Genomic DNA, 25,364 nt, shown 5'->3' with positions numbered 1-25,364 from the left:
GAATGTATATTGTAATTTGTTGAACAACCAAGGACACTTGGCCACATTAGTCTTTATTTCAATTCAGCTGGATTCATAGTTTATCTGAAAATAATTATGAATTAATTATAAATTATGAAATAATTATGATTTTATAATAATGAAATCATATCAGAGCATTCAAACTGGTATCTGCTCTATGTTTTTAACTTCAACTTACATCAACCCTAGTGTGGCACATGGCAAGTGATTCCTGCGCAATATTCATAAATGTTTATCATGTTCAGATAGTGTTCTCTCTCTAAGGAGAAGCTTCAGATTTCATATGGAAGAGCAAAACCCACAATAAGATCACATCCTCTTTATGTATGCGAACATTTCTATCATCTTTATTTTCTAGACACTGAAGACAGAACACAATAATTACATATCCAAGTGACTAAGAGATTCACATTTTGTGCATTTCTTCAGTCACCTTGAAGCAGACAAGTTTATTCTTCCCCTGATGTCTGTTTTCCAACTTCTCGAGACTTCACTCTCAGTTTGTTCACTTGTGATTCAGCAATATCAGCCCTTTCTTCAGCTTCTTCCAGCTCATGCTGAATTTTGCGGAATTTGCTGAGGTTAAGATTGGATTGTTCCTCCTGAGAATGAAAAAGATACGGTTAAAAAATAAGTCTACTTATGGGCTAGATATGTCATGCAAAAAGATAATAGCTTCTGTGGTGACAATGAAAGAATCGAGTCTCCGTTGTGCAATTTTAGCTAAATGAAAAGTTCAGCTTGCCTTTCACAAATTGGAAACATTTAGTATCTCATCTCTGTTTAATTCTATTACCGGTAGTAATATCGGAACCGTGCTCTCATGTCAGTGGTGGGTTGCCTCCGGTTCGGACCAATTCTTGTGAACTGATAGTAAAACTGGAGGGAGGCTCTGCCCACTGACCCTGATGTCATCAGGAAGCTTCTGCACATGCCCAGAAGCAAGTGCACGCAACGCTTCGCTCACTCACACACACACACACACACATGATCCCGCTGCGAACCGGTAGTAAAGGTAAGTAGAACCCACCCCTGCCCTAGTCCTTCTTTTCATAAGACTAGACATATCCAGTTCCAGCAACCATTCTTCATATGTTTCATCCTCAAATCCCTCAATCATCTTTGTTGCTCTTCTCTGCACTCTTTCTAGTCAAATAAAGAACTCAATGAAGCTGACCTGACTGGCACCATCTTGGAGCTTAAGTGTTGCCACACTGGAGCTGAGAGATAGGGAGAGGGGATTAGAGATAGCTGGGGTTCTGTAGCCAAAATAAACCATTTTCTCTTGGGAACCAAGGATATTCTCACACCTGGACCATGGAAGGAGCAGTAAGGTCACCAGGCAACCAGACAGCGTCTTGATTGGACCAAGACACTGATTGTTTGGGGTTGAGGGAAAACATTCTCTTTTTATTGGGTGACAACTGTGGGAATCTTCAGAGTTGGTTTTCACCAGATCTGGGCCAATATGGTATCTCCAATAAAGCTTTTCTTTGAGGAAATCATCTGCCTCAGAGTTTTGCTTGCTATGGGTTTATTACTTGGAACCTTGACACTCAACTCAGTTGGATCTCACTGTGTCATATTTGGGCTTAGGCCTGACAGTCCCTGAATAACCTGGTCCCATACCAAGTAAGGTTTTAAAAGAAGAACCAGCACCTTGAATTGTATCTGGAAGCAGACTGACAACCAATATAGCTCATGGAACAGGTGTAATGTGTACCATCCTAGGGGTGCATGTAGCTGTCTGTTCAGCTACATTTGTCCCAGTCCCAGAACATGGGGCTATGCTCTTCAAGCATAGCCCCAGGTTGAGTGCATTACAGTAATCTAGAGATGACCAGGGCATGGGTAACTGCAAGAGTAGAACTTCATGGTCCAGGAAAGGGGCACAATTGGTATACAACACAGAGCTGTGAAAAGAGCCTCCAGGCCACAATTGCCACCTTTTACTTCAGCACAAGTTGTGAGTCTAGAAAGACTCCAAGATTATGTACTGGGTCTGCCTGGGGCAGTGACATTCCATTCAGTACCAAAGATGATAAAATCCCAGATCCAGAGGCCCAAACACCCAAAACCACTCAAATTCATTTGAAATATAATCATTGCTCCATTGCAAATGAACTACTTACAGCTTCTTCATATTGTCTCTTATATGCTTTCACTTTCATTTGCAGCTTGTCCACCAGATCCTGAAGCCTCAGAATATTCTTCCGGTCTTCCTCAGACTAAACAAAGTTATGACAACAAGTGAGTTTCTATCATTTGAATCCTTTTAAATGATTTTTCAAGTATATATATATTTCTCCTATAGAAATGAGTTTGGTGTCATGGTTAAGGTACCCAGTTGGAAACTGGGAAACCCGGAGCTCTAGTCCTGCCTTAGATATGGGTCAGTTACTATTTCACAGCCCTAAGAAGCAGACAATAGCAAACAATTTCTGCAAATGTTGCCAAGAAAAGTGTAAGGACTTATCTGGCAGTAGCCAGCAGTCAACAATGGTTTTAAAGTACCTCCCCCCCCCTAAAAAAAATTCCTAAGGTGATGATTAAAACATTACCAATCAGGTAGACATGAATATAATGGACAAGGAGTTACTATTTAGCATCTTTACGGATCCCGACATATGGCCACAGCTGAGCCCAACATTTTTGTTGCCAAGAGAGATATTTCTTAAGTGAATTTTGAAATCTTTCCTGTCACAGTTAAGTGAATCCTTGCAATTGCTAAGTTAATAACACAGTTGTTAAATGATTCTGACTTTCCCATTGACTTCGTTTGTCAGAAGATGATCACATGACCCTGGAACACTGTGACAGTCATAAATATGAGTCAATTGCCAAGAGTCTGAAATTTGATCACAAGACCATGTAACCGTCATAAGTGCAACAGGCATAAGTGAAAGACAGTCATAAGTCACTTTTTTCAGTGCCGTTGTAGCTTCAAACAGTCACTAAATGCATTGTTGTAAGTCAAGAACTATTAATATTATATTGTAAATGGGGATAGGAAGAGGTAAAGGGTAAATTAAGTCTTATATATGTCAAAATATTCAGAGCTTTCTAAAATTTGGAGAGATAAGATCGCAAATAAACATATGCAAATATAACTCATGAAAAAAAGCCGGTTTTCTTTTCCCAATATTCTTTAGTTGATAAATAATTTTTGATTGATAAAAGTGGTTTGGTTGGTTGATAAATAACTTCACTCCATGCTTATCACACTTACCTGGTAAGTTAGTTCCTTCACTCGTCTCTCATATTTGCGTACACCCTTAATTGCCTCAACACCACGCTTCTGCTCATTCTCAACTTCAGCTTCAAGTTCACGTACCTAAGGAAAAACAGGTTGAAAATTAGTCATCGTCTATGCCCTATTACATACCACCTTACATACAAGGGCTTATAAACATATACAGAGATGGATACATACTCTTTGCTCTAATTTCTGAAGCTGCTTCTTGCCTCCCCGCATTGCCAGTTGTTCTGCTTCATCAAGACGGTGCTGTAGATCTTTTACAGTCTGTTCTAGATTCTTCTTCATTCTCTCTAGATGGGCGCTAGTGTCTTGTTCTTTCTTAAGTTCTTCTGCCATCATGGCTGCCTGTTAATGAAGATACCATGTTCAAGAGACTACCCTGCTATAAGTATAGATTTCAAAAGATCAGATTTCAAAAGGACATCAATCAACTCACATCAGTAATGGATTTTTTGGCTTTCTCTTCAGCATTGCGAGCTTCCTGAATAGTGTCCTCCATTTCACCCTGGATTTGGGTAATATCTGTTTCCAGTTTCTTCTTGGTGTTGATCAGGCTGGTGTTCTGTTTAGGCAAAAATTACTGTTAGTTTCTAATAAACATGAAATGACTAATTTATTTTTAAAAAACCAGGAAATAATATTCTAGAAAATAAACCTGTATAAACCTGTTTCCTGATTGCTTATTTGTACCCTATGACTATCATTAAGTGTTGTACCTTATGATTCTTGATGAATGTATCTTTTCTTTTATGTACACTGAGAGCATATGTACCAAGACAAGTTCCTTGTGTGTCCAATCACGCTTGGCTAATAAAAAAAAAATTCTATATTGCAAGAATAATGCCTGCAACCTTATTTTATATCTGTTTATGTAGTCTTATTTTCATATTTCCCTCAGTGTTTCAACAAAGACAAAAGTGTCATAGCATCTAAACTAATACAAAAGAAAAAGGATCAATACTATTGTTGTCTCTGCGCCCCCCGTGCTGGGCTCCCTGCCAGAAAGTGACTCGGAAAGTGAGGGGGAAGGGCCATCAGGACTTACCTCTGGAGCACCGGCTTCCCTGGCTCAGCTCCAGGAGCCAGAGGCAGGCCAGGTGGAGTAGATAACGAGGCCTTCATCCCCTGACTCTCCCACCACCCCCAGCCATGCTTCCATACCCGGCTGATGGCAACCAGGCCTGGCTGGATCCAGGTTTCGGAGATATGAGAGGCGGCTACAACAAAGGAAGGGGTGGGGCAAGCCTAGAGAGTGCTGAGTCACGGAGCCACACCCCACAGAGTATAAAAGCAGCCCTGGCTGCTCTTCTGCTCCGTGATGAGCAAAAATTGAGCTGAACTCTTTGACTCGTGGAGAAGTGAGCTGAACTCTTTGACTCATGGAGAATTGAGCTGAACATTCGGCCTGGATTGCTGACTTCCTGGTTACCCGGCAACCCCAAGATAAGGGAGACTTTGGCAGGCAGCTGCAGATTCCCTGCCAGGACTGATAGCAGCCGTGTACTCAATTATTGGCTCGTTTAGCCAGCTTGCGTGGCTGAGGCCGGGAGGGGACAGAACAACTATGTTTACAAATGCTTTATATAAAGATCTGCAAATATCATTTAAGCATAGTTTTATTGTCTTCAAACAATATCAAAATAACTGAAGAATATTCAAAATATTCCACTTTTTCCCGTTACAATAAAGAAATGCTTACATAGACTTGTCATTCTCAACTAGTGGTTACAGGAGGATACAAATAATTAGATTCTTACTTGTGTGTGGAGGAGTTGCACACGCTCACTGGCATCCAGAAGTTCCTGTTCAGCCACTTTTCTGGCCCGCTCTGTCTGTTCCAGAGCTGCCCGAAGCTCCTCAATCTCAGCCTGCATCAAGTTTGCTCTGCGCTCAACCATGGATACTTGTTCCTTCAAATCTTCTTGGCCTCTCAAAGAATCATCCAAATGCAGTTGTGTGTCCTATGAAATAAATTATTTTAAAGTATAACTCTTGAAATCTTTCCTGATGCTCTCTTGAACTTGCCTAGAACATACCTTGAGTAGTCCTTGTGTGTTCCTGAGATTCTTTAGTGCTTCAGCACCTTGACGGTTGGCATGGCTCAGTTGGATCTCCATCTCATTCAGATCTCCCTCCATCTTCTTCTTAAGACGCAGGGCATCATTTCTGCTCCTAATCTCAGCATCCAATGTGCTCTGCATGGACTCTACCACCCTCACGTGATTTCTCTTCATTTGATCAATTTCTTCATCTTTCTCTGCAATTCTTCTGTCGATGTCAGATTTCACCTGGTTGAGCTCCATTTGGACACGCAGGAGTTTACCTTCTTCATGTTCCAGAGAAGCCTTAAGAAAATCAAGTATATCAGCTGTTATTAAAGAGTCATCTAAGTAACAGTATTGTCCATATTTGTCTAACTGGTTTTCTAAAACATATTTTAGAGCGCTTTAAAATGCATTTAAAAAATGAGCGTTTGTTTTCTTTAAGCATAACACAGTTACCTCAGCCTCCTCTAGGGAGGCCTGGAGTTCACATTTCTCCTGTTCAATCTGTTTCTTCACTTTTTCCAGTTCGTGAATGGCTTTTCCTCCCTCAGCAATCTGTTCCGTTAGGTCAGATATCTCCTCTGTTGATTTCACACAAAATAAAGAGGGGAAGGTGGGTACTGTTTACTAACAGTTTTAGGCTGAATGTTTGGGAAAAGAATATTTCCTTGGCTTTTCCAAGCTCATCCATTTGAAACTGATCAGTTAATACTGCATGAGCAAACAACCCTTCTACAAATGTATATCCTAATCATGAGGAGAATGCCTACATGGGATTATCCTCTTATGCTTGTTACTTGTTGCTCCATAGAAAGTAGTAGAACCATTACATAATCAATTTTTCTCACTTTTGTATCTTCAGTGTCCTAAACGGAAGCTTATAGTAAGAAGCTTATAACCTTGCACTGAAGCTTATAGACTTACGCTGAAGGTTCTTGTTTTCACGCTTCAGAGTTTCCAGGTGATCCAAGGATTCTTCATATGAGTTCTTCATCTTGAAGAGCTCTGTGCTCAGAGACCGAGACTCCTTCTGGGAAGCTTCCAGTTCAGATTGAGCTTCCTCAAATTTCTGTTTCCAGTCTGCCAGAATCTGTAAAGGGTCAATGAGTCATCAGTGTCATACAAAGTTGATAAAGAAATAAGATACTAAATTTAATTGGCCCAATGTCTTGGTACAAAGCGTTCTTTTTTAATCATGAGGAGCAAAATACCTTGTCAAAGTTCTTCTGCTTCTTATCCAGAGCTGCACAAGCTGCATTGGACCTTTCCACGTCAATCATCAGGTCCTCCACTTCATTCTGCAACCTCTGCTTGGTCTTTTCCAGGGAAGCACATTTGGAATTCACAGCTTCTACATGTTCCTCAGCTTCCTGCAGACGCTGAGCAAGCTTTTTCCTGGAGGAATGAATGACCAACTATTAGCAATGAATCTGCTTAGAAAATATGAAAGGAAGAAAAGTTCACAATCATATGATATGCATAAAGACGACACACACTTTTCTGTTATTGGCATGGAAATTATTTCATTTTCAAGCTTTTTAAGAGCTATGCAAATCATTCCTGTATTATGCAAATGATCTCATGAAGCACTAATTTGTCATGCAGGGCAGATTGAAAAACTTTTTAAAATCAGAATGGTTATTGGAGAATGTGAAACTCTAAAATAGTTTAAATAATTAAGATAAATTTTTATTTTTTATATTGTCTTATTGTTAACATTATTTCAGACTTAAGTATCTCATGCAAATATGCAACATTTGAATTCCCAATGATTGTAAAATATTTGAGCTGTTTCCATGAAATGTATTGTTTTAATGTGATATAAGATAATAATTGTGATTATCATTTATACTTCCATGTTCTCATTTGATGTCTCATGAATCCTCACACAAATCCCCCATCAGATTCAAATACCAAATAATATGCTGTTTAAACTTTAATTATAGGAATAAATTAAAACTAAAGACATTTCATTCTAAATGGATAATCAGCATAAAACTTGGATTTGAACTTATTAAATTTTCAAAAAGTGAATTATATTTATATGTGCTGTTGCAATGAATTACTATTTTAATTTACAAAAGGTCATGAAATTATTACATGAAATGTTTTACAGAGATTTGCTCACTCTATACAAATACACTTTTTGTCATTTAAATGCAATGCTTGAAGAAAATGGGAAAGGAGATAAACTACAAATAATTTCTTTCCATAAAAAACATTATTCTGGATTAGTTATTTTGCAAGATTTGGATAGTTTACAACGATCCTGCAGTATTAGCCATTATTTGTCTTGAAGTGTGCAGTTTAAGCTAAGAGAATATCTGTAAAACTACTGGACTGTCACTTCTTATTGCTTTCTTTTTGCTGCAAGTAGAGACTTCTGCATGGAGAGAAAATAGCTTATGATAGCTCTGCAATGTAATCCACTCTCAGAGATGCGGCTAAAATTACTTTCTCTTATGGTAATTATACCTCGTTTGTCTTCATAATTTATTTTTTACTACAAAACTATTCCAAGTCCCACGTACTTGGCCTCCTCTAACTCTTCAGTGCGCTGAATTGCATCAGTCTCGTATTTGGTTCTCCATTGGGCGACCTCGCTGTTGGCTTTGGACATGGCACGCTGTAGCTCAGCTTTGGCTTCCTGCTCTTCCTCAAATTGTTCCCGGAGTAAATCACAATCATGACGAGCTGACTGCAAGCCATGAGCCAGTGCATTTTTAGCCTAGAAAAATGAAGATGTCTTAAATGCTTTCCCCAAATTTAATGTTGGTGTTATTAACAACTCCCACTTGCGTTACTTTTTCTTTCAGTTTTCAGTTTGCTTTTTGGCCTTTAGAATGTAAATCTTTCAATTGTTCACTTTTTTAAAATATGGGAGTTGCACATATTACTAGCAATTCTGCTTTGTAACAGAGAAAGAGAAAAGCACCTTTAAGCACCTTTAACCTGGAAGTTGCTCAAGGACGCAAGTAAGCCATGTTTTTCACCTGTAGATCTTCACCCAATACATACCTTTATTTCCTCTTCAAGTTGCCTCTTCAATTCTTCAATCTGCTGGGTGAAGCCTTGTTTGCCTCTTGAGAATTGGGAAATCAGAGAGTCTTTTTCTTCCACTTGGCGGGAAAGTTCACCTGAGAAGTAGAAAACAGAAGACAGGAGGATTGATATGACTGAACTGATTGTTGAAGAAAGTATTGATGAATAGCAGCAACTGGAAAATTTTAAAGCATAGATACATGGCATTTTGATATTAGTTATGTTTTAGGTTGTTTTTAATATCTTACCGAACGACACTTGTCACCTAAAATGCAAATTTGGGGAGGGGAAGCTCTCATATTTCCCAGATAAATTCTGTCATACCTCTGATGTTAGTAAAATTTGTATGCATCATCAAAGATGAAATTGTGAAACATAACTTGCAGCAAGAAAGAAAGCCAGGATCATTTTCATATAGGAGTAACTATGTTGTGGTCTACAGTACTTAATTTAGTAAAGTCAATTTTTTTTCTGGCAGCAACTTAAAAATATTTCCTAGCCAAATCACAGGTGACAAACACTTCTGTTGTTTTATATTTTTAATTTCCCTAGCCAATGTTGTTTTCCTTGGTTGTTAGCATCTTCTGATCATCATCAACAACAACAACTTTATTATGGTCACAGACCAGCAATAGACAAAATTATCACTGTTTACAATAGTGTTAAAAGATATTAGTAATATTAATAATAAGTAATAACATCCAAAATAATAAAATACATGGTACCAAACAGTAGCTCTATTTGGCTCTTCTGAGCTTACTTTACCTGCAAACTCAAATACTATTAGTGGCAATGTAGATTAAATCATTCCTAAAATACTTCAGCATTTCTTCTTACCTGCTTCTGTCTGCAAGCGAGCTTTCTGGGCAGAAAGGTCATTAATTGTACGCTGCTGCTCTTCCGCCTTTGCTTTAATCTCACTCAGTTGATCTTCCAAGGATCGGGATAATTTCTCAAGAGTTGACTGAAATCAGCAAATAGAAAATTATTGAAATATCCTGCAAACTACTAAATGAAAACTTGGAAAATGTGGAAGGTAACATGGAACAGCATTATACTGGTGGCATAGAATGTAGCAGTTCATATCGGGTGAGACCTGCATGTACCACATAGCAACTGTTTTACAAACAGTGCATCGGCTTTCAAGTACAATTCGAAGTGTGAGTGGTAATCCATAAAGCTTGTTATGACTTGGCATCTACATTTCTGAAGGAATGCATATTCTGCATAGAATAGAATGGGCAGTAAGCCAGAATGATGATTTTAAGAGTGACACCCATCAATGAAGTCAGTATGGAGAAGCATGAGCATGCTGCTGCTCGGTATATGCCCCTATGTTATGGAATACTCTACAGCTAGAGATTTGAATGAAGGACTTCCTGACTGTTTCCCAGAGGGTTCTAAAGACAAATCTTTCTTCTACACTTGAGGAGGAATTGTTATATGGGGTTTAGCAATGTGAGAGATGCTTTAGATGCTATGGTTTTATGTAATTCTGAAAACCACCAGGAATCTTTAGAAGTTGTAGTATAGAAAGTATAATTATAATGTTACTAAATTATAAATTAGAACAGACTCACAACTAATCATTATCATCAAAACAGACTGATCCATCTATTCCTAGGAAAAATCCAAAAAAACTACTATCGATACCTTAGCTTTAGAAACAGATTCCATATTGCTTGCAAGATCATCGATCTCCAGCTTCAGTTCACTCTTCTCCTTCTCCAGTTTCTGCTTCACTCGCTGTAAGTTATCAATTTGCTCTGCATATTCAGCTGCACTATCTGCATGCTTTTTGCGGAGGGCAGCACCGGTGGCTTCATGCTGCAAGGTGGCCTCTTCAAGGTCCCTACGCATTTTCTGAAATTCTGCCTCACGTTTCTTGTTCATCTCAATCTGAGCTGCAGTTGCTCCACCAGCTTCCTCCAGGCGCTCACTGATCTCTTCAAGTTCCCTGGAGAGATCAGCCCTCTGTTTCTCTGCTTTGGCGCGAGATGCCCGTTCTGCCTCAATCTCCTCTTCCAATTCCTCAATACGAGCCTAGAGAAATAGAGGCAACCATGAACCCTGAGAATGGCTTCCAGAGAGCTTAATTCTCCATTCATGAAGGAACCACTGAGTGACAGACCTGCAACTCCTTGATCTTCTTCTGAAGCTGGGAACCCAGGGCCTGTTCATCTTCAATCTTGCTTTGGAGTTGACTGATTTCAAAGTCTTTCCTTTTCATAACAAAACATAATGGTTATTATGCTAAATGTAAACAAGAGTCCATTTAGCACAAAAGTCCCTCATAACAGACATTACTACTTACTTCTTCAGCTTTTCATCCAGCTGCTGCTTATCATTTTCCAAATCCATTGTAGTTTCCTGAGCTAGCTTTAAATCCCCTTCTAGCTTCCTCTTAGCTCTTTCAAGGTCCATGCGAAGTTTCTTTTCTTGTTCCAGAGACCCTTCAAGCTGAAGACAAAGAGATCAGAGTAATTCTGTCACCATCGCAGTGCCTCCACCTCAGACCAATTCTTCTCTGGGGATCATAGCGTACTTACATCATCCACTTGCTGTTCCAGCTTGGTCTTTGCTTTGGTCAGTGTGTTCACTTTATCTTCCTCTGCCTGCAGATCATCCAAGGTCTGTTGATGGGCCTCTTGCAGGGCTTTCTTCTCCTTGGTCAGTTTGGCAATGGTCTCATCCAAGACCGCCATCTCTTCAGTAAGGTTTTTCACCTTTAAACATTGAATAGATAGAATCAAAATGTTTTATCTATTCTGAAATGGCAATAATGGATAGTAATTTAATTTTGATATACTCTTGACCAGTACCTTGTTTTCTGTAGCATGCTTCTCCTTTTCAACCTTGGCCAGTGTCAGCTCAAGATCATCTATGTCTTTCTTCAGTTCTGAGCATTCGTCCTCCAGTTTCCTCTTCTTGGCTGTCAATTCAGCATTCATTTCTTCTTCATCTTCAGCTCGCTCAGTGAGCTCCTTAATTTTAGCTTCCAGTTGGATTTTGGTTTTGATTAGCTGGTCACATCTCTCCTCAGCATCTGCCAAGCCATCAGCTTCCTGTAAATACCAAAAGAAAAAGGATTGGTAAAAATATTTTATCTCCTTATTTCCTTAATAATCAAAGGATCAGTTCTAGATCATGATATATATGTTCCTACTGACAAGGAATATGCCCTGTACCTAATACTAGCATATTGTTACATAAGCGAATACAAGTAGTTCTTGACTTACCGCAGTTCATTTAGTGTCCATTCAAAGTTACAACAGCACTGAAAAAAGTGACTTATGACCATTTTTCACACTTATGACTGTTGCAATCTCATTATCAAAATTCAAATGCTTGGGAACTGAATCATATTTATGACTGTTGCAATGTCCCAGGGTCACGTAGTATCCTTTTGCAGCCTTCTGACAAGCAAAGTCAATGGGGAAGCCATATTCACTTAATAACCGTGTCACTAAATTAACAACTATAATGATTCACTTAACAATTGTGACAAGAACTGTCATGCAATGGGGCAGACTCATTTAACAAATGTTTTCCTTAGCAACAGAAATTTTGTGCTCAGTTGTGGTCATAAGTTGAGAACTACCTGTACACATTTTTTTCTTTTTTTAAAAGAAAACATTGTGCTTTTATGAGTTTTGTAATGAATAATCTCAAAGTATACCCTTGAGCTATTTTCAGCTCCCTTTAGGTTTTATAATGCTTATAGCCTGGAATCCCTTATCAAAAAACTATCTTCCTGATTTCTATTTTCTTTCTGAGATCAATTCAGCTGGCGAAATCTTTGTGGGATGAAAGTTCAGATTTTCATCTCCTGCACAAACATAATAAACAAGCTACAATCTTAGACAAATCTAGGACACTTAAAACAGAGGATAGATTAAGTTTTCTGTATTTTTGCAGTTTTCTGATTGTACCCCATATAATCTTTTGTGATCAAATAACTGGATGCTAGGAAACACCAGAGGAAGAAATAAGATACAGATATTTGTACGGGCCACAGATATGTTCTGATTATAATTGCTTTGACCCTTACTAACAAAACAATTCACAAAATAGAATGGTGGGGGTGAGCAAAAGTTTAGCACATCACTGAAGTAGAACGTGATGAAGCTGGAGGGAAAAAGGCTTGAAGTATGGCTGGGGAGGAGTGGGAGAGAGATATACATGGATGCATGAGATATTATTGAGAAGCAATGGATAGAACAATGAAACTCCAAAAGAGGGTGAGGCAAAGATTTCTTTAAAAAATAAATAAATTGTGATTTTTCTTGGGTTTCCATTTGTAATATCCATTAGCTCAAAGCTGTATAAAAATAAATGAATAAGCTTAAAATAATTTCATTGCAAGATTTTCTGTGGTTTTGTCTCACACGTAATCTGTACCCAAGACCTCAGAATAAGGTTATGGGTACAAAAAGTTCTAATGTCATCAAAATTCTTACAGATTGAACTTGGAGCTGCAAGTCATTTTTTTCCTGTATGAGCGTCACCATTTTTTCTTCCAATTCCTTCCGCTTGGCTTCTGATTTTGCAAGATCCTCCTTTGTTTTCTCAAACTCTTCCTTCATGTTGGCCATTTCCTTCTCTGACTCTGCGCTCTTCAGCAGGGGCTTGATCTTGAAGTACAATTTCATCCAAGGCCAGTGTTTCACGTTCATGAACGAACGAACATTGTACTGAATAGTGAAGATGGATTCTCTGGAAGGAGGGCAAATAAAATTTTAACCATGATTTTACTACTGATGTATTTGTGATATATTGTCAGGTTGTACTCATAGCCTCATTATGTCATTATGGGCCTTTATTATAAAAAAATATCTACCTCCTTTCCATCATTTTCTTGAACTCTGATCTCATCAGAAAGCCACGGCACATAGCTTGGGTACGTGTAATAAGCATAGCCAACTTATCATCTCTCATTTCTTCTAGAAGACCAAGAAGGCCAGCTTTGAAGAACACCTTGAGGGGGAAGAAAATGCAAAGTTTGTGGTCTTTTCAAATAAACCCAATTTTCAAACTTTTGGGGACAGATAGTAACTTTACCTTGGTATGACCAAACCTATATTGTGTATGGTCCACATCAATAGATCCAAGAAGTTTCTCAGAAGCCTTCTTGCTGTCCATGAATTGTCCCTCTGGGATAGCACTTGCATTTAATATTCTATATCTGTTGAAAGAGCATAGTTTATGCTTCTTTTAATGTTTAAAAAACATTAAAAGATTCTAGCTTCAAGAATTAAGAGAGTTAGAGTTACAAATATGGGAGGCACAAAATTGAAGAGGGCTACTATTTAGCAGACCAACCTCTGTTTGAAGTCACCATAAATGATCCTGCTAGGGAATCCCTTTCTGCAAATTCGGATGCCTTCCAACACACCATTACATCTCAGTTGGTGCAAGACAAGCTCATGTTCCATGGAACCTTAAACAATGTTGGAATATATTGGCAGTATAGAATTGAACTCAAATATACTAATGCTGCTTCATGTATAAGTAAACTATATAATTCTTACCAGGGGTTTTAGTTTCATTGGGGATGAGGCACCGCACAAAGTGAGGGTGAGTGCTCCTCAGATTGCTCATCAGCTTGTTTAAATTCTCCTGTAGGATCAGAAATATTTGTGACATTTAAAGTAAATTTCATAACTCCCAATACATTTTAAGGAACTGACTTTCAATTATCTATTAGATTTCAATGAGGTGGCTGGATAGAGTCACTGAAGCAGTAGGCATGAGCTTAAATGGATTCCAGAGGATGGAAGAGGACAGGAAAGTCTGGAGAAACATTGTCCATGGGGTCACGATGGGTTGGACATGACTTTGCAACTAACAACAACAACAAATTAGATTTCTATGTCATCTTTCTCCTACACCTTAACATGGCATTCATAGCAGTTTTGCCTCAGGTTTGATCACCATAATAATCCCTATGAAGTAGATTAGGTTGAGAAACTAGAGACCAGCTCCAATACACCAATGAACTGGAACATGGTTCTTTCATAGTCCAACTTCTTAACAATCATATGGGGCTCTGTGATTGAGGGAACAATGAAAGGGAAAATCTGAAACAAAATCAAGCAACATTTACTATCATTTTTCATGTTTTTATAATGTGTAGTTATGGATCTCTGAGTCATTCTTTCAGAGGAAGGAACTCAGGAATAGTTTAAAAAAAATATTTAAAATAGATTTTTATCAGATTGTACAAATAATAAAATTGCGCTGACCCTAAACAGAGCAGATACAGTCTGGAATGAAGACCCCTTCTTCTTTCCACCTTTCTTGCCACCACCGCCACCGTCTAAAGAAGAAAATATAAATATATATTACGGAATTAAAATGTTGTTGACAAAATACATCATGTTTGTTTATTTAGATTTGAAAGATATGTTCTTGGGTAAGTTCTTACCAACATCTGCAGGGCGATCAGCGAAGAGTAATGCCAAGGTCTTCATGGATGATTTCTGGTACAGCTGAATGACACTTTCATTCAATGGGTCCTTGTTCTTTTCCAGCCAGCCGCTAATATTGTAGTCCACAGTGCCAGCATAGTGCACAAGGGAGAAATGAGCTTCTGCTTTACCTTTCCCAGGCTTAGGCTTTTCAAAGTTCTTGCATTTACCAAGGTGTTGATCATAGAGCTTGTTCTTGAAAGAGGTGTCTGTCGCCTTAGGGAACATGCACTCTTCTTCTAGGATGGAGAAAATGCCCATGGGCTGGAGAAAGCAAGACAGATGGATCACTACAAGAAACACTCTTTACTGTTAACAGAAATGAAACTTTTCACACTCAGCATTTAGGAATTGTTGGTTGTAGCAAGATGGAATTAACCATTCATTAATTCCATTCATTACAGATGTGTATTCATTATCAGGTTTAGAAAACATATATAATTTTGGATGCTTAAAAACTTTATTTTTAAAAGACCTTCTCAATGAGTTCAATGCAGGCAGCCAAGTCCATCCCAAAGTCAATGAACTCCCAGTCAATTCCTTCTTTCTTATACTCTTCTTGCTCCAGGACAAACATGTGGTGGTTGAAAAACTGTTGCAGTTTCTCATTGGTGAAGTTGATGCAGAGCTGCTCCAAGCTGTTGAACTAGACAATGCAAAGTATTTTGAAAATAACAATTATCTTCACCAGTGATCCTTTCTCTAGGCTTTCTTAAATATTTTAAGGTTTGTGTGAATGTACAAATATCTAAGCTCCTTCTTGAATCAGTTCTGCTCATAATATTCTTCACTGTTAAACCATTATTTTCAATATGCTCTGTCATCACTGCCTTCAGTACTTTGAAAGCCTATATCTTTGCCACAGCTGACTTGAATTTATGATCCACACTCTTCCTGCCAAAATATTCTACAATCTCTTCTCTGTGCCAGATATTTCTATTTAAATCATCCTTTCAGTCAACAACTCAGAAATTATTTGTCTACTTTAGCGCCTTTGCATTCAGAACATTGTTGAACTGTACTTCATTCATTAACTGCTTAAATATTTTACAATATAAACATCTCATCTCTACTCTCTAACACTATGCCATCAAGGGCCAATTTCCTTACATCAAAGATCTCGAATCCAGCAATGTCCAACACTCCTATGAAGTGCTGTCTAGATTGTTTGGTGTCCAACTGCTGGTTGATACGAATAACCATCCATAGAAACATCTTCTCAAAAACAGACTTAGCCAAAGCACCAACACTATTGTACACCTGTGTAGAATGAAAGGGATTATATCAGCATATAACTGGGCCAATCATCTGCTCTCTATGAAACCTTTTCTTGTTAATTCTTACCTGCTGAACAGTTTGACCTTTGGTGACAAATTCATTGCCAACTTTGACTCGGGGGTAGCACAGAGCTTTCAGCAAATCTGCTGAGTTGAGATTCATGAGATAGGCAGCCTTGTCCGCAACTGAGCACAAAAATAAGAGGAAAGATTTGCAAGCAAATTGTATGTTTTCTATATTGGAAAAGCTATGTATAAACAAATATTGTTTATATACTGTTGTATAGGTAAAGGTAAAGTTTCCCCTTGCACGTATGTACTAGTCATTCCCAACTCTAGGGGATGGTGCTCATCTCATTGGTGAAATGTAAAATTTGTTACTAACGGTTCTGTGGGCGTGGCTTGGGGGTAATGTGACTGGGTGGACGTGGCCAACTTTTTATTTTATTTTTAAAAGCATTTTTTCTACAAGCTATTCGGCCGAAGAGGTTGTAAAAAATGCTTTTAAAAGGCTCTGATGATCAGGCAACTCAGCTGGGATAGTCAGAGCCTTTTAAAAGCATTTTTTCTACCGAAGGCTCTGATGATCAGGCAACCCAGCTGGGACCATCAGAGCCTTTTAAAAGCATTTTTTACAACCTCTTCGGCTGAAAAATGCTTTTAAAAGGCTCTGATGATCCCAGTTGAGCCGCATGATCATCAGAGGCTTTTTTTTTACTTTTAAAAGCACTTTTTCGGCTGAAGAAAAAATGCTTTTAATAGTAAAAAAAAACCCTCTAATGATTGCGCAGCTCAGCTTGGCAGGGTGGGGGGGGCAGTGATTCTTGCTACCCATTCTCTGAACCACCCGCCGCCATCGCTACCACATCAGGCGATCCAGTCCGAACCAGAAGCATTTCACCCCTGGCTCATCTCCATTTCAAAGCTGAAGAGCCAGCACTGTCTGAAGACGTCTCCACAGTCATGTGGCCGGCATGACTAAAAGCCAAAGGCTCACAGAATGCTGTTACCTTCCCACCAAAGGTGGTCCCTATTTTTCTTCTTGCATTTTTTACCTGCTTTCGAACTGCTAGGTTGGCAGAAGCTGGGACAAGTAATGGGAGCTCACTCAGTTATGCGGCACTAGGGATTCAAACCGCTGAACGACTGACCTTTCAATCGACAAGCTCAGCGTTTTAGCCACTGAGCCACTGTGTCCCTCAAGTATACTCTTGCATACTTGAACTATATATATATGAACTGTTCATATTCTTGAACTATCTACTATTGAAGAATTCTGACTGTAGTGGCATCTTGGAAGAGAGCCTTCTCTGCTGTTGCTCCTGCCCTGTGGAACACTCTCCCCTCAGAAATGGGGCAGGCCCCCAGTCTCCTGGCCTTCAAGAAAAACATGAAAACATGGCTCAGCAGACTTGATTGGGATGCAGAGGAGCATGCAGTCATGGAGTTGATTAGCACCTTAAAATCCCTCTCCCCACCTTTTAATTAATGTTTAACAATGCTTTAAATTTTATATACTGTTTTTACATTTTTAATATTTTTTGTACAGTCTCCTGTCTGCTCTGTGAGGAGATGGATAGTTTTAAAATTTGGTGAATGAATGAATGAATAAATGAATGAATGAATGACATGCTTTACAAGAAATAAATATACAAAAAAAGTAGACCATATTTTCTTAGGATGTTGCTGAATTTTTCTGTGTCCAGAAGGGAAGGAATAGTTATACCTATCTGAATATAAATTAGCTTCCTAAGGTTAAATGAAAACTTTTGCTAAGCGACGACATTTGGTCATCCGTTATTTAATTTCAAATTAGATATTACAGTACATGTAGTCCTTGCTTACTAACCATTTGTTCAAGGTTATGACAGTGCTGAATAAGGAAACTTGTGACCAATCCTCAAAGCTGTGGCCATTGCAGCCTCCCTGTGTTCATTTATTTTATTTTTTATTTATTTATTTATTTTGTCACAACAGTATATATAAGCATAAGCATGAAAATAACTATATAATATATAAGCATATATATAAGCATAAGTATGTAATAACTATATTAATTGGATATAATGAAAGGAAACAATAGGACAGGAACGGTAGGCACGTTTGTGCTCTTATGCACGCCCCTTACAGACCTCTTAGGAATGGGGTGAGGTCAATAGTAGACAGTTTTGGGTTAAAGCTTTTGGGATTTTGAGAAGAGACCACAGAGTCAGCTAGTGTGTTCCAAGTATTAATAACTCTTTTAAAGAAGTCATATTTTCTGCAATCAAGATTGAAGCGGTTAATATTAAGTTTAAATCTATTGTTTGCTCTTGTATTGTTGTGATTGAAGCTAAAGTAGTCTTTAACAGGAAGGACATTGCAATAGATGATTCTCTGAGTTAAACACAGGTCCTGTCGAAGGCGGCGGAGTTCTAAGTTTTCTAAACCCAAGATTTCAAGTCTGGTGGCATAAGGTATTTTGTTGTATTCAGAGGAGTGGAGAATTCATGTGTTCATGATGAAGATACTTTGTAAACAACATGGATTTACAATGGTCACAGCATCTCACAGTCACATGGTCAGCATTTATGATCCTCACAGCCAGCTTCCCACAAGCAAAGTCAATGGGAACGCTGGCAGGAAGTCACAAGCCCTAGTCACATATCATCACACTTAGTGATCTGCAGTGGTTTACTTAACAACAGCAGCCAAAATTGATAAGCTGCCATTGTTAAGTCAGGCACAGTCACATGATTTTTCACTTTATAACCACGCCACTTAGTAACAAAGTTGTCAGTCCCAATTCTGGTGAATAAGTAAGGATTGCCTGTATATATTAGGGTGTTATAAAAACAAACAATATTTACTTTATGTGTGTAGGACAATGGAAGAAAGCATTATTTTCAAATCCTAACTTATCTCTGCAGTATTGAAGTCAAGTCAGATTTATTTCCTACAAGGTATATCCAGGTCTCTGCAATGTTTATTTCTTAACATAAGTATTACATATAAAAACTGCACAAAATAACAATTAACATATTCTGTCTTTTCTGCATAATTAGGGAGCTGTCATTTACAAATTCATTATTGACTATGTATCTGTCATCTTAATATCAGAAAGATGGTGGGTGGGGCAGTCTAGAGAGGAAATTCCCTGGCTTTAGTGCAACTATGAAGATTATTTATCTTCATTCAAGTTATCAGATCATCTCCTATGAAGTTATTAGAGATGTAAAAGGATGTTTCACTTAAATGACTAACCACACAAATATACCCTGCTCGGAAGTTAGCTCCTCCACAGCCTTAGAAACACATTCTTATGTATTAAACTTCAGCTGTTCGAATTAAAACAGCTGAACTTCAAGAGAGATTTGGTTTGATTTGGTTTGGGCAGGTAATTCCATCACCAACTGTGAAAATACCTTCCGTGCCGTCTGGCTCAGCCTGTTCCTCTCTCTGCTTCTGCTTGAACTTCATGTTCCCGTAGTGCATGACGGCTCCCGTCAGCTTGTAAATGGCTGTCTTTTCATCAGCGTTGAAGCCCAGGATGTCAATGGCACTCTGGCAAGGGAATGAAGATAAGTAACTATTCTTCATATCGCTTCAACCTAGAGTACAGTAATAGAATTTTAAATATTTATAGATATTTGTATCATTTACATCTGTAGCCATCAGCTCTTCTTGATCATTTATGCTGGCAACTGTGATTTCTCCTTGGCTTACAAACTGAAAGTCATATGGGTTTGTGGAGATCAGGAGCATCTCTGAATGAAAAATAAAACTTGCTTTATTCAAAGCAGAAATCATTTATGGCAACAATGGGATCAAAGCTAGCATATTGTCATGGGAAAAGTAAAAAGATGCTTTTTACCAATCAGTTCTGGCTTCTGGTTGGACATGATCTGATAAAAGATGTGGTAGCTCCTTTCAGCCTTGAGCTGGAAGGTAACTCTGGACTTCTCCAGCAGATCTGGCAAGAAAGGACAAAAAAGCAAGCAAATAAAAAATGTGAGAAAGAAAAAGGAGGAGAGAAGGAAAAAAGAATTGGATGGAAGAAATCCCTTGCAATGTAAACCCCTTACATGCAAACACAATCTCTTACATGTCTCAATGTCAGCAGAAGCCAGCTTGCCTGTGGCACCAAAATGGATTCTAATAAATTTGCCCTTTAAAGAAGAAAAGGAATATTATTACAAATCCAAGGCTGCATCTTCTGTGTATTTCTACATCATGCCAAGTTTCATCATGAAACTTACAAAACGTGACGAATTGTCATTCCTGACAGTTTTAGCATTTCCAAAAGCCTCCAGTAAGGGGTTGGCACTGATGATTTGATCTTCAAGGGTGCCCTGAAAAGTAATATTCCTGTCAGATTCCGTATCATCAATCCTTCAAAAATGTCATGTAATCACAGGTCATTCTTTTCTGGCAGACAAGCTACCTGCATTTTGCCTTGTTGGGCTGGTTCTTCCTTTTTCTTGTCAGTAGCAGCTGCAACTGTTGCAAAGTACTGAATTACACGTTTTGTGTTCACAGTCTTTCCAGCACCAGATTCTCCACTGTTGACCAAAGGGGTAAACAAAGTGTTAAGATGCAGTTCATCCCCTCCACAACTGAAATGTGAGCTCCTATTACTGAAGAGTAAGCAAGCTAGGACATCAAAAGGATATAAAACCCATATGACATGGTCACTCACTCTGAAACTTATGAAGTTTACTTATTGAAATATACTGGTCTAACAGTAGAAGTATAAAACAAGATATTTGAAGGAGTAGGTAACCAAGATCAAGTTCTATGCTCTGGAAGTCTACAAGTATCTTAAGAAATTATTATTTAACAATTTGGAGTAATCTGCCATAAAGCAAATACAGAGCTTAATAAGGAAATGAACTTACGTGATCAGGACAGACTGATTCTCACGATCTGGAAAGAAACATAAAAAAAAATCACAGATTTAAAAAAATATATAGTTCCCTGTGAACTTCCATGAACTGAGTGGGAGTTACATTAAAACTGTCCACTTAAGCACTATGCCTCTCAAAGAAGAAATAGCCCTGAAAAATCAAACATTTATTTGTAGAACATTATAAATGTGTAATGATGATAAAATATGTGAATATTATGCAATGGAACATGTCATGAATGAAAGTTAACTATAACAGAACTACCTGACGAAAAAGGAGAATTAAAATCAATTCAAGACCTGAAACAACAAGGATTAAATTGAGAATGGTGGCTGTATCTACAAATAAAAACTAGATTCAAAAAAGATCAGGAGCAATACGGCATACACAAGGAACAACTGGATATAGACAAAATTCTATTAGGACCAGAAAAATAATGATTACAAAAATTTATATTCTCTTATTAAAATACAAAATGGAAGACGAAACGGTAAAAGAAACGATGATCTGTTGGGCAAAAAACTTCAGCACAATATAGAATTAGAAAAGTGGGACAAATTGTGGGAAAGAAATTATAAATTAACAATGGCAGTAGCCTATAAAGAACTTTTGTATAAAATGTTCCATTGATGGCACTTGGCACCAGCGAGATTGCCCAAAATGTTCCCAAATTTATCACCTAAATATTGGAGATGTGGTTACAAACTAGGCACATACTACCACATGTGGTGGATGTGCCCCAAGATTAAAAAAAATTGGTGTAAAATTAAAAATTGGTTGGAGGAAATCACACTACAAAAAATGGAATTTAAGCCAGAGCTTTTTATTAGGAATAATTAACCCCAAAATAGACAAATCTTTGCAATAACTAATACTACATATTTTAACAGCAGCAAGGATTACCATTGCATATGGGTGGAAGCAAAATAACGTATCAGTAGAGGAAACAGTAATTCGAAAAATTTTACAATGTGCAGAAATGGATAAAATGAAATTGGGAATTAAGGAAAGAGAAGAGTCGGAATATTATAGAGTGTGGAACAAACTATATGAATGGTTAGAAAAAAGGAATCAAAACAATAATTTGAAATGTTAAATTAATTGGGTTAAAATTAGGAAGTGTAAATTACAGAACAGTGTTAACCTGACAGTGATGGTTGTGTGGATAGATACAATGTAAATATAAGTACTTAGATGAATAATTGTATAAAAATAGAGAACATATATCTATGTTGATACAGAAAGCTGTAAAATAATATATAATGTAATTTATGTTTGTTATGTTTTTAATGCGTTTTTGTCTGTCATATTTTTCTTTATTCTGTTTTTAAAAGTCAAAAGCTTAATAAAAACTTTTTTAAAAAAAAAATAAAGGAAGTTAACATACAGATGGAATATCCCCTAATCAGCCAAGTTGGGGAATTTCTATAAAGCATTCCTTTTCGCTATAACAGCATTTCTCTGCAGTTATAGAGAAATAGAATATGAAGCTATAGACTATAGGCTTTATTGAACATTCTCTATAAATTGGCAGTTCCATGCATTTCTTTGTACATAATTCCCCTTACATGTACAAAGAATATCATATGTGAATTTTACTGGCAACTCAGGAGCAGTTACATTTCGGGTGCACAAGATATTATAATCAGGATTTAGCCCTATATGCAAATAATTGAATCAATTAATCTTTTGGAATGATAAAATATACTAAACCACAAATTAATAAAATTGACTGTAATTTCATAATACAGAATGCTACAGAAAAAAAAAGTTTGTTTAAATTAATCAAGCATTAGTATCTTGTCTGTCTGTACCCCAAGGGTATTTAACAGACTTAGTCAATCATGCTGGGGAAAATTTAAGAGCTGGACATATAAAGACTGCATATGTTCAGAGGCCTGGCAGAAACATCAAGCCTCAGCTTCATCTTTAAGGTTTTCAGAAATTGAGGTTCCATATCTTAAGGGGAAAAATTGTTGCAGAAACTAGTGGTAAAGCAGGCAACGGAATCCAAATTTAGAATTTGCTCTTAGTCTCAGAGGAGAAATTTGACCTATACTGTTTTCACTGGCATACACATGGAATATTGATTATCATTTTTCCTTTTTTCCATGACACATTTCATATTTCTTTCTCTTAAAAAATAAAGCAAGCAATTAAACTGCAGGAAAATTATTACTATTAGTGAATGATTAATTTCTATAACTACACATGAATTAAGCACATTAAGCATCTGACCTAAAGGCCATATTGTGTAGAAAGCCCACTGAGGTGACTCGTAAAAATATTCTCTTTCTTTCTTAATTAACCATTTACTCACCAGTTAACATGGACTGATATGCATTATCAGAGATGGAGAAGATGTGAGGAGGGGCCTCTTGACGCTTTTTGCCTCTGTAGGCAGTTACCACTTCTGGATTATACACTGGAAGCCACTTGTAGGGATTAACAGTGACACAGAAGAGACCTGAGTAAGTCTGCAAAAAATAAAATAGAATTTGCTTGGTCTACTTTATCTTTCACTGAAAATTATTTCAAAAAGTGTCTTTAATCAAATATCTGTTTAAAAAACTATAACATAAACAAATTTATAAATCAGTAGTGGAATTCAAATTTTGTTACTACTGGTTCTGTGGGCGTGGCTTGGTGGGCATGGCAGGGGAAGTCCCACCCCACTCCAGGGGAAGGATACTGCAAAATCTCTATTCCCACCCTACTCCAGGGCCAGCCAAAGGTGGCATTTGCCGGTTCTCCGAACTACTCAAAATTTCCGCTACCAGTTCTCCAGAACCTGTCAGAACCTTCTGAATAGCACCCCTGATATAAATATATAACATCTGTTTCCTTGAAACATCAGGAAAGGAAGACATAATTTAGAAACAAGCACGGTAGTTACTTTGAATTTAAAGAACAGGGTTACTAATGAATTGATTAAAATAAACAGGAATTAACATAAAATTAACGTAAGTTATTTGATGTAAAGGATTCTTAAAAGAGATCTTAAAACCAGTCACTTCAAAAAAGGGTAGAAAAATTCCACCACAGAATATGCTTACATAGATCATCCAGGCTGCATAACGCTCTTTGAGATTATACAGGACAGCAGGTTCATGGAGATGAGTCATCATAGCCATGTCCTCAATTTTGTCATATTTGGGAGGATTCCTGGAAAAGACTTGGTCATCTTTCACAGTTACAGTCTAGGGAAGAAAGAACAGACCTGCATGTATCAACTTAGAAAATGGAAAACAGAAAGAAGAAAACTGTAGTAATTGCACTCTATTGTCCCTGCTCAACCCATGAGATCTTGCACAATGAACATGCTTTGGGACCTTTCTATGGAACAATGTCACCTCATGGGACCTTTTGTCACAGTGCCTGCCCTATTGAACTTCATTGTCCCTGAGATTCTGGCTTTGCTTTCGGACCTTGAAAACCCAGTTCTTTCCCTTTGTTGTGGGCCAGAATTCAAGAAAAACCCATCAAAAATGGAAGTTTTTGAAGGAACTAAACACTGAACCGTATAATTTCCTTTCTGGATGTTGATGGAACTTTGCTTATAAGAGTTAGGCAACTATAACAATCAGTCAAATAAATAAACAAATGTAGATATTTTACTTACTTCTTCATTTTCAGTCTTGACAGTAACTTGCCCTCCTTCCCTACTCTGGACAGTGCCTTTCACGTAAGCGATCTTGGGATCCACCACAAAAACTGAATTCTTGGCATCAAAGGGCTTATTTTGGGCCTCAATTCTTTCCTTTTCTGACTTTCGAAGAAAAGGGGCAGCTTCTCCAAATGCTGCCATTTCAGCGTCTGAAGACATAGCTGCAGTTTATGTTGTTTAGGAAGAAAACTAAAGGAAAGAAACACACAAGCCAATTCATGAAAATGTGGAAATCCTTATTAACTTTGCTTTTGGCCTTTTTTCACAAATTGGAATTTATATGTCTTCTTTGATTTGAACCAAAGCATCTGATTATGTGAAAATAGAAGATTTTACTGCTTATACAAATATTGAATTTCATGTCATAAATCTTTTCATATCCATGAGATCTGTTCCATTATTCATGATATTGGATTATGTAAACCACTGAGACTGAAAGAGCAGCTAGAATTCATCCACCATTTTTTTAAATTTCATTTTGTCACAACAGTATACACAAACATTGTCATAAAAAAAACATATCATGAAGAATATATATATATATATATATATATATATATATATATATATATATATATATATATATATATATATATATATATATATATATATAAAGTAAAGAATATGCATCAGCTATATTAATTTGATATAATGAAGGGAACAATAGGACAGGAACGGTAGGCACTTTTGTGCTCTT

At 37.5% G+C, this 25,364-nt stretch overlaps 1 protein-coding gene across 3 annotated transcripts; it reads right to left on the bottom strand.

Moving 5' to 3' along the window:
- Positions 1-439: 439 nt before the first annotated feature.
- On the bottom strand, positions 440-24,826 carry LOC131190050 (myosin-1B-like). 3 transcript variants are annotated; one of them, XM_058166913.1, is made up of 38 exons: positions 24,623-24,826; positions 24,057-24,200; positions 23,321-23,477; positions 20,992-21,019; positions 20,538-20,655; positions 20,353-20,445; positions 20,199-20,262; positions 19,968-20,066; positions 19,757-19,860; positions 19,519-19,657; positions 16,182-16,300; positions 15,948-16,097; positions 15,313-15,483; positions 14,777-15,101; positions 14,613-14,674; positions 13,899-13,986; positions 13,690-13,807; positions 13,429-13,552; positions 13,208-13,344; positions 12,828-13,083; positions 11,190-11,432; positions 10,917-11,093; positions 10,682-10,827; positions 10,499-10,589; positions 10,021-10,410; positions 9,205-9,331; positions 8,344-8,462; positions 7,857-8,053; positions 6,537-6,720; positions 6,250-6,415; positions 5,782-5,906; positions 5,317-5,625; positions 5,038-5,241; positions 3,717-3,842; positions 3,455-3,625; positions 3,251-3,355; positions 2,154-2,249; positions 440-623 (listed from the first exon to the last, which is right to left on the bottom strand). In XM_058166913.1, the coding sequence occupies exons 1-38, from the start codon at positions 24,824-24,826 to the stop codon at positions 471-473; spliced, it is 5,829 nt and encodes a 1,942-aa protein (XP_058022896.1). In that variant the 3' UTR covers positions 440-470. The 3 variants fall into 3 exon arrangements, with proteins under 3 accessions (XP_058022896.1, XP_058022897.1, XP_058022898.1); XM_058166914.1 differs by having other exon boundaries at positions 14,613-14,686; positions 14,795-15,101; XM_058166915.1 differs by having other exon boundaries at positions 441-623; positions 14,613-14,666; positions 14,799-15,101.
- Between the last annotated feature and the right edge of the window lie 538 nt (positions 24,827-25,364).

Source organism: Ahaetulla prasina, chromosome 2 (genome assembly GCF_028640845.1).
Source record: "Ahaetulla prasina isolate Xishuangbanna chromosome 2, ASM2864084v1, whole genome shotgun sequence".
Lineage (NCBI taxonomy): Eukaryota > Metazoa > Chordata > Lepidosauria > Squamata > Colubridae > Ahaetulla > Ahaetulla prasina.
Note: the sequence above shows the minus strand (reverse complement) of the source record. Positions and strands in the feature narration are given on the sequence as shown.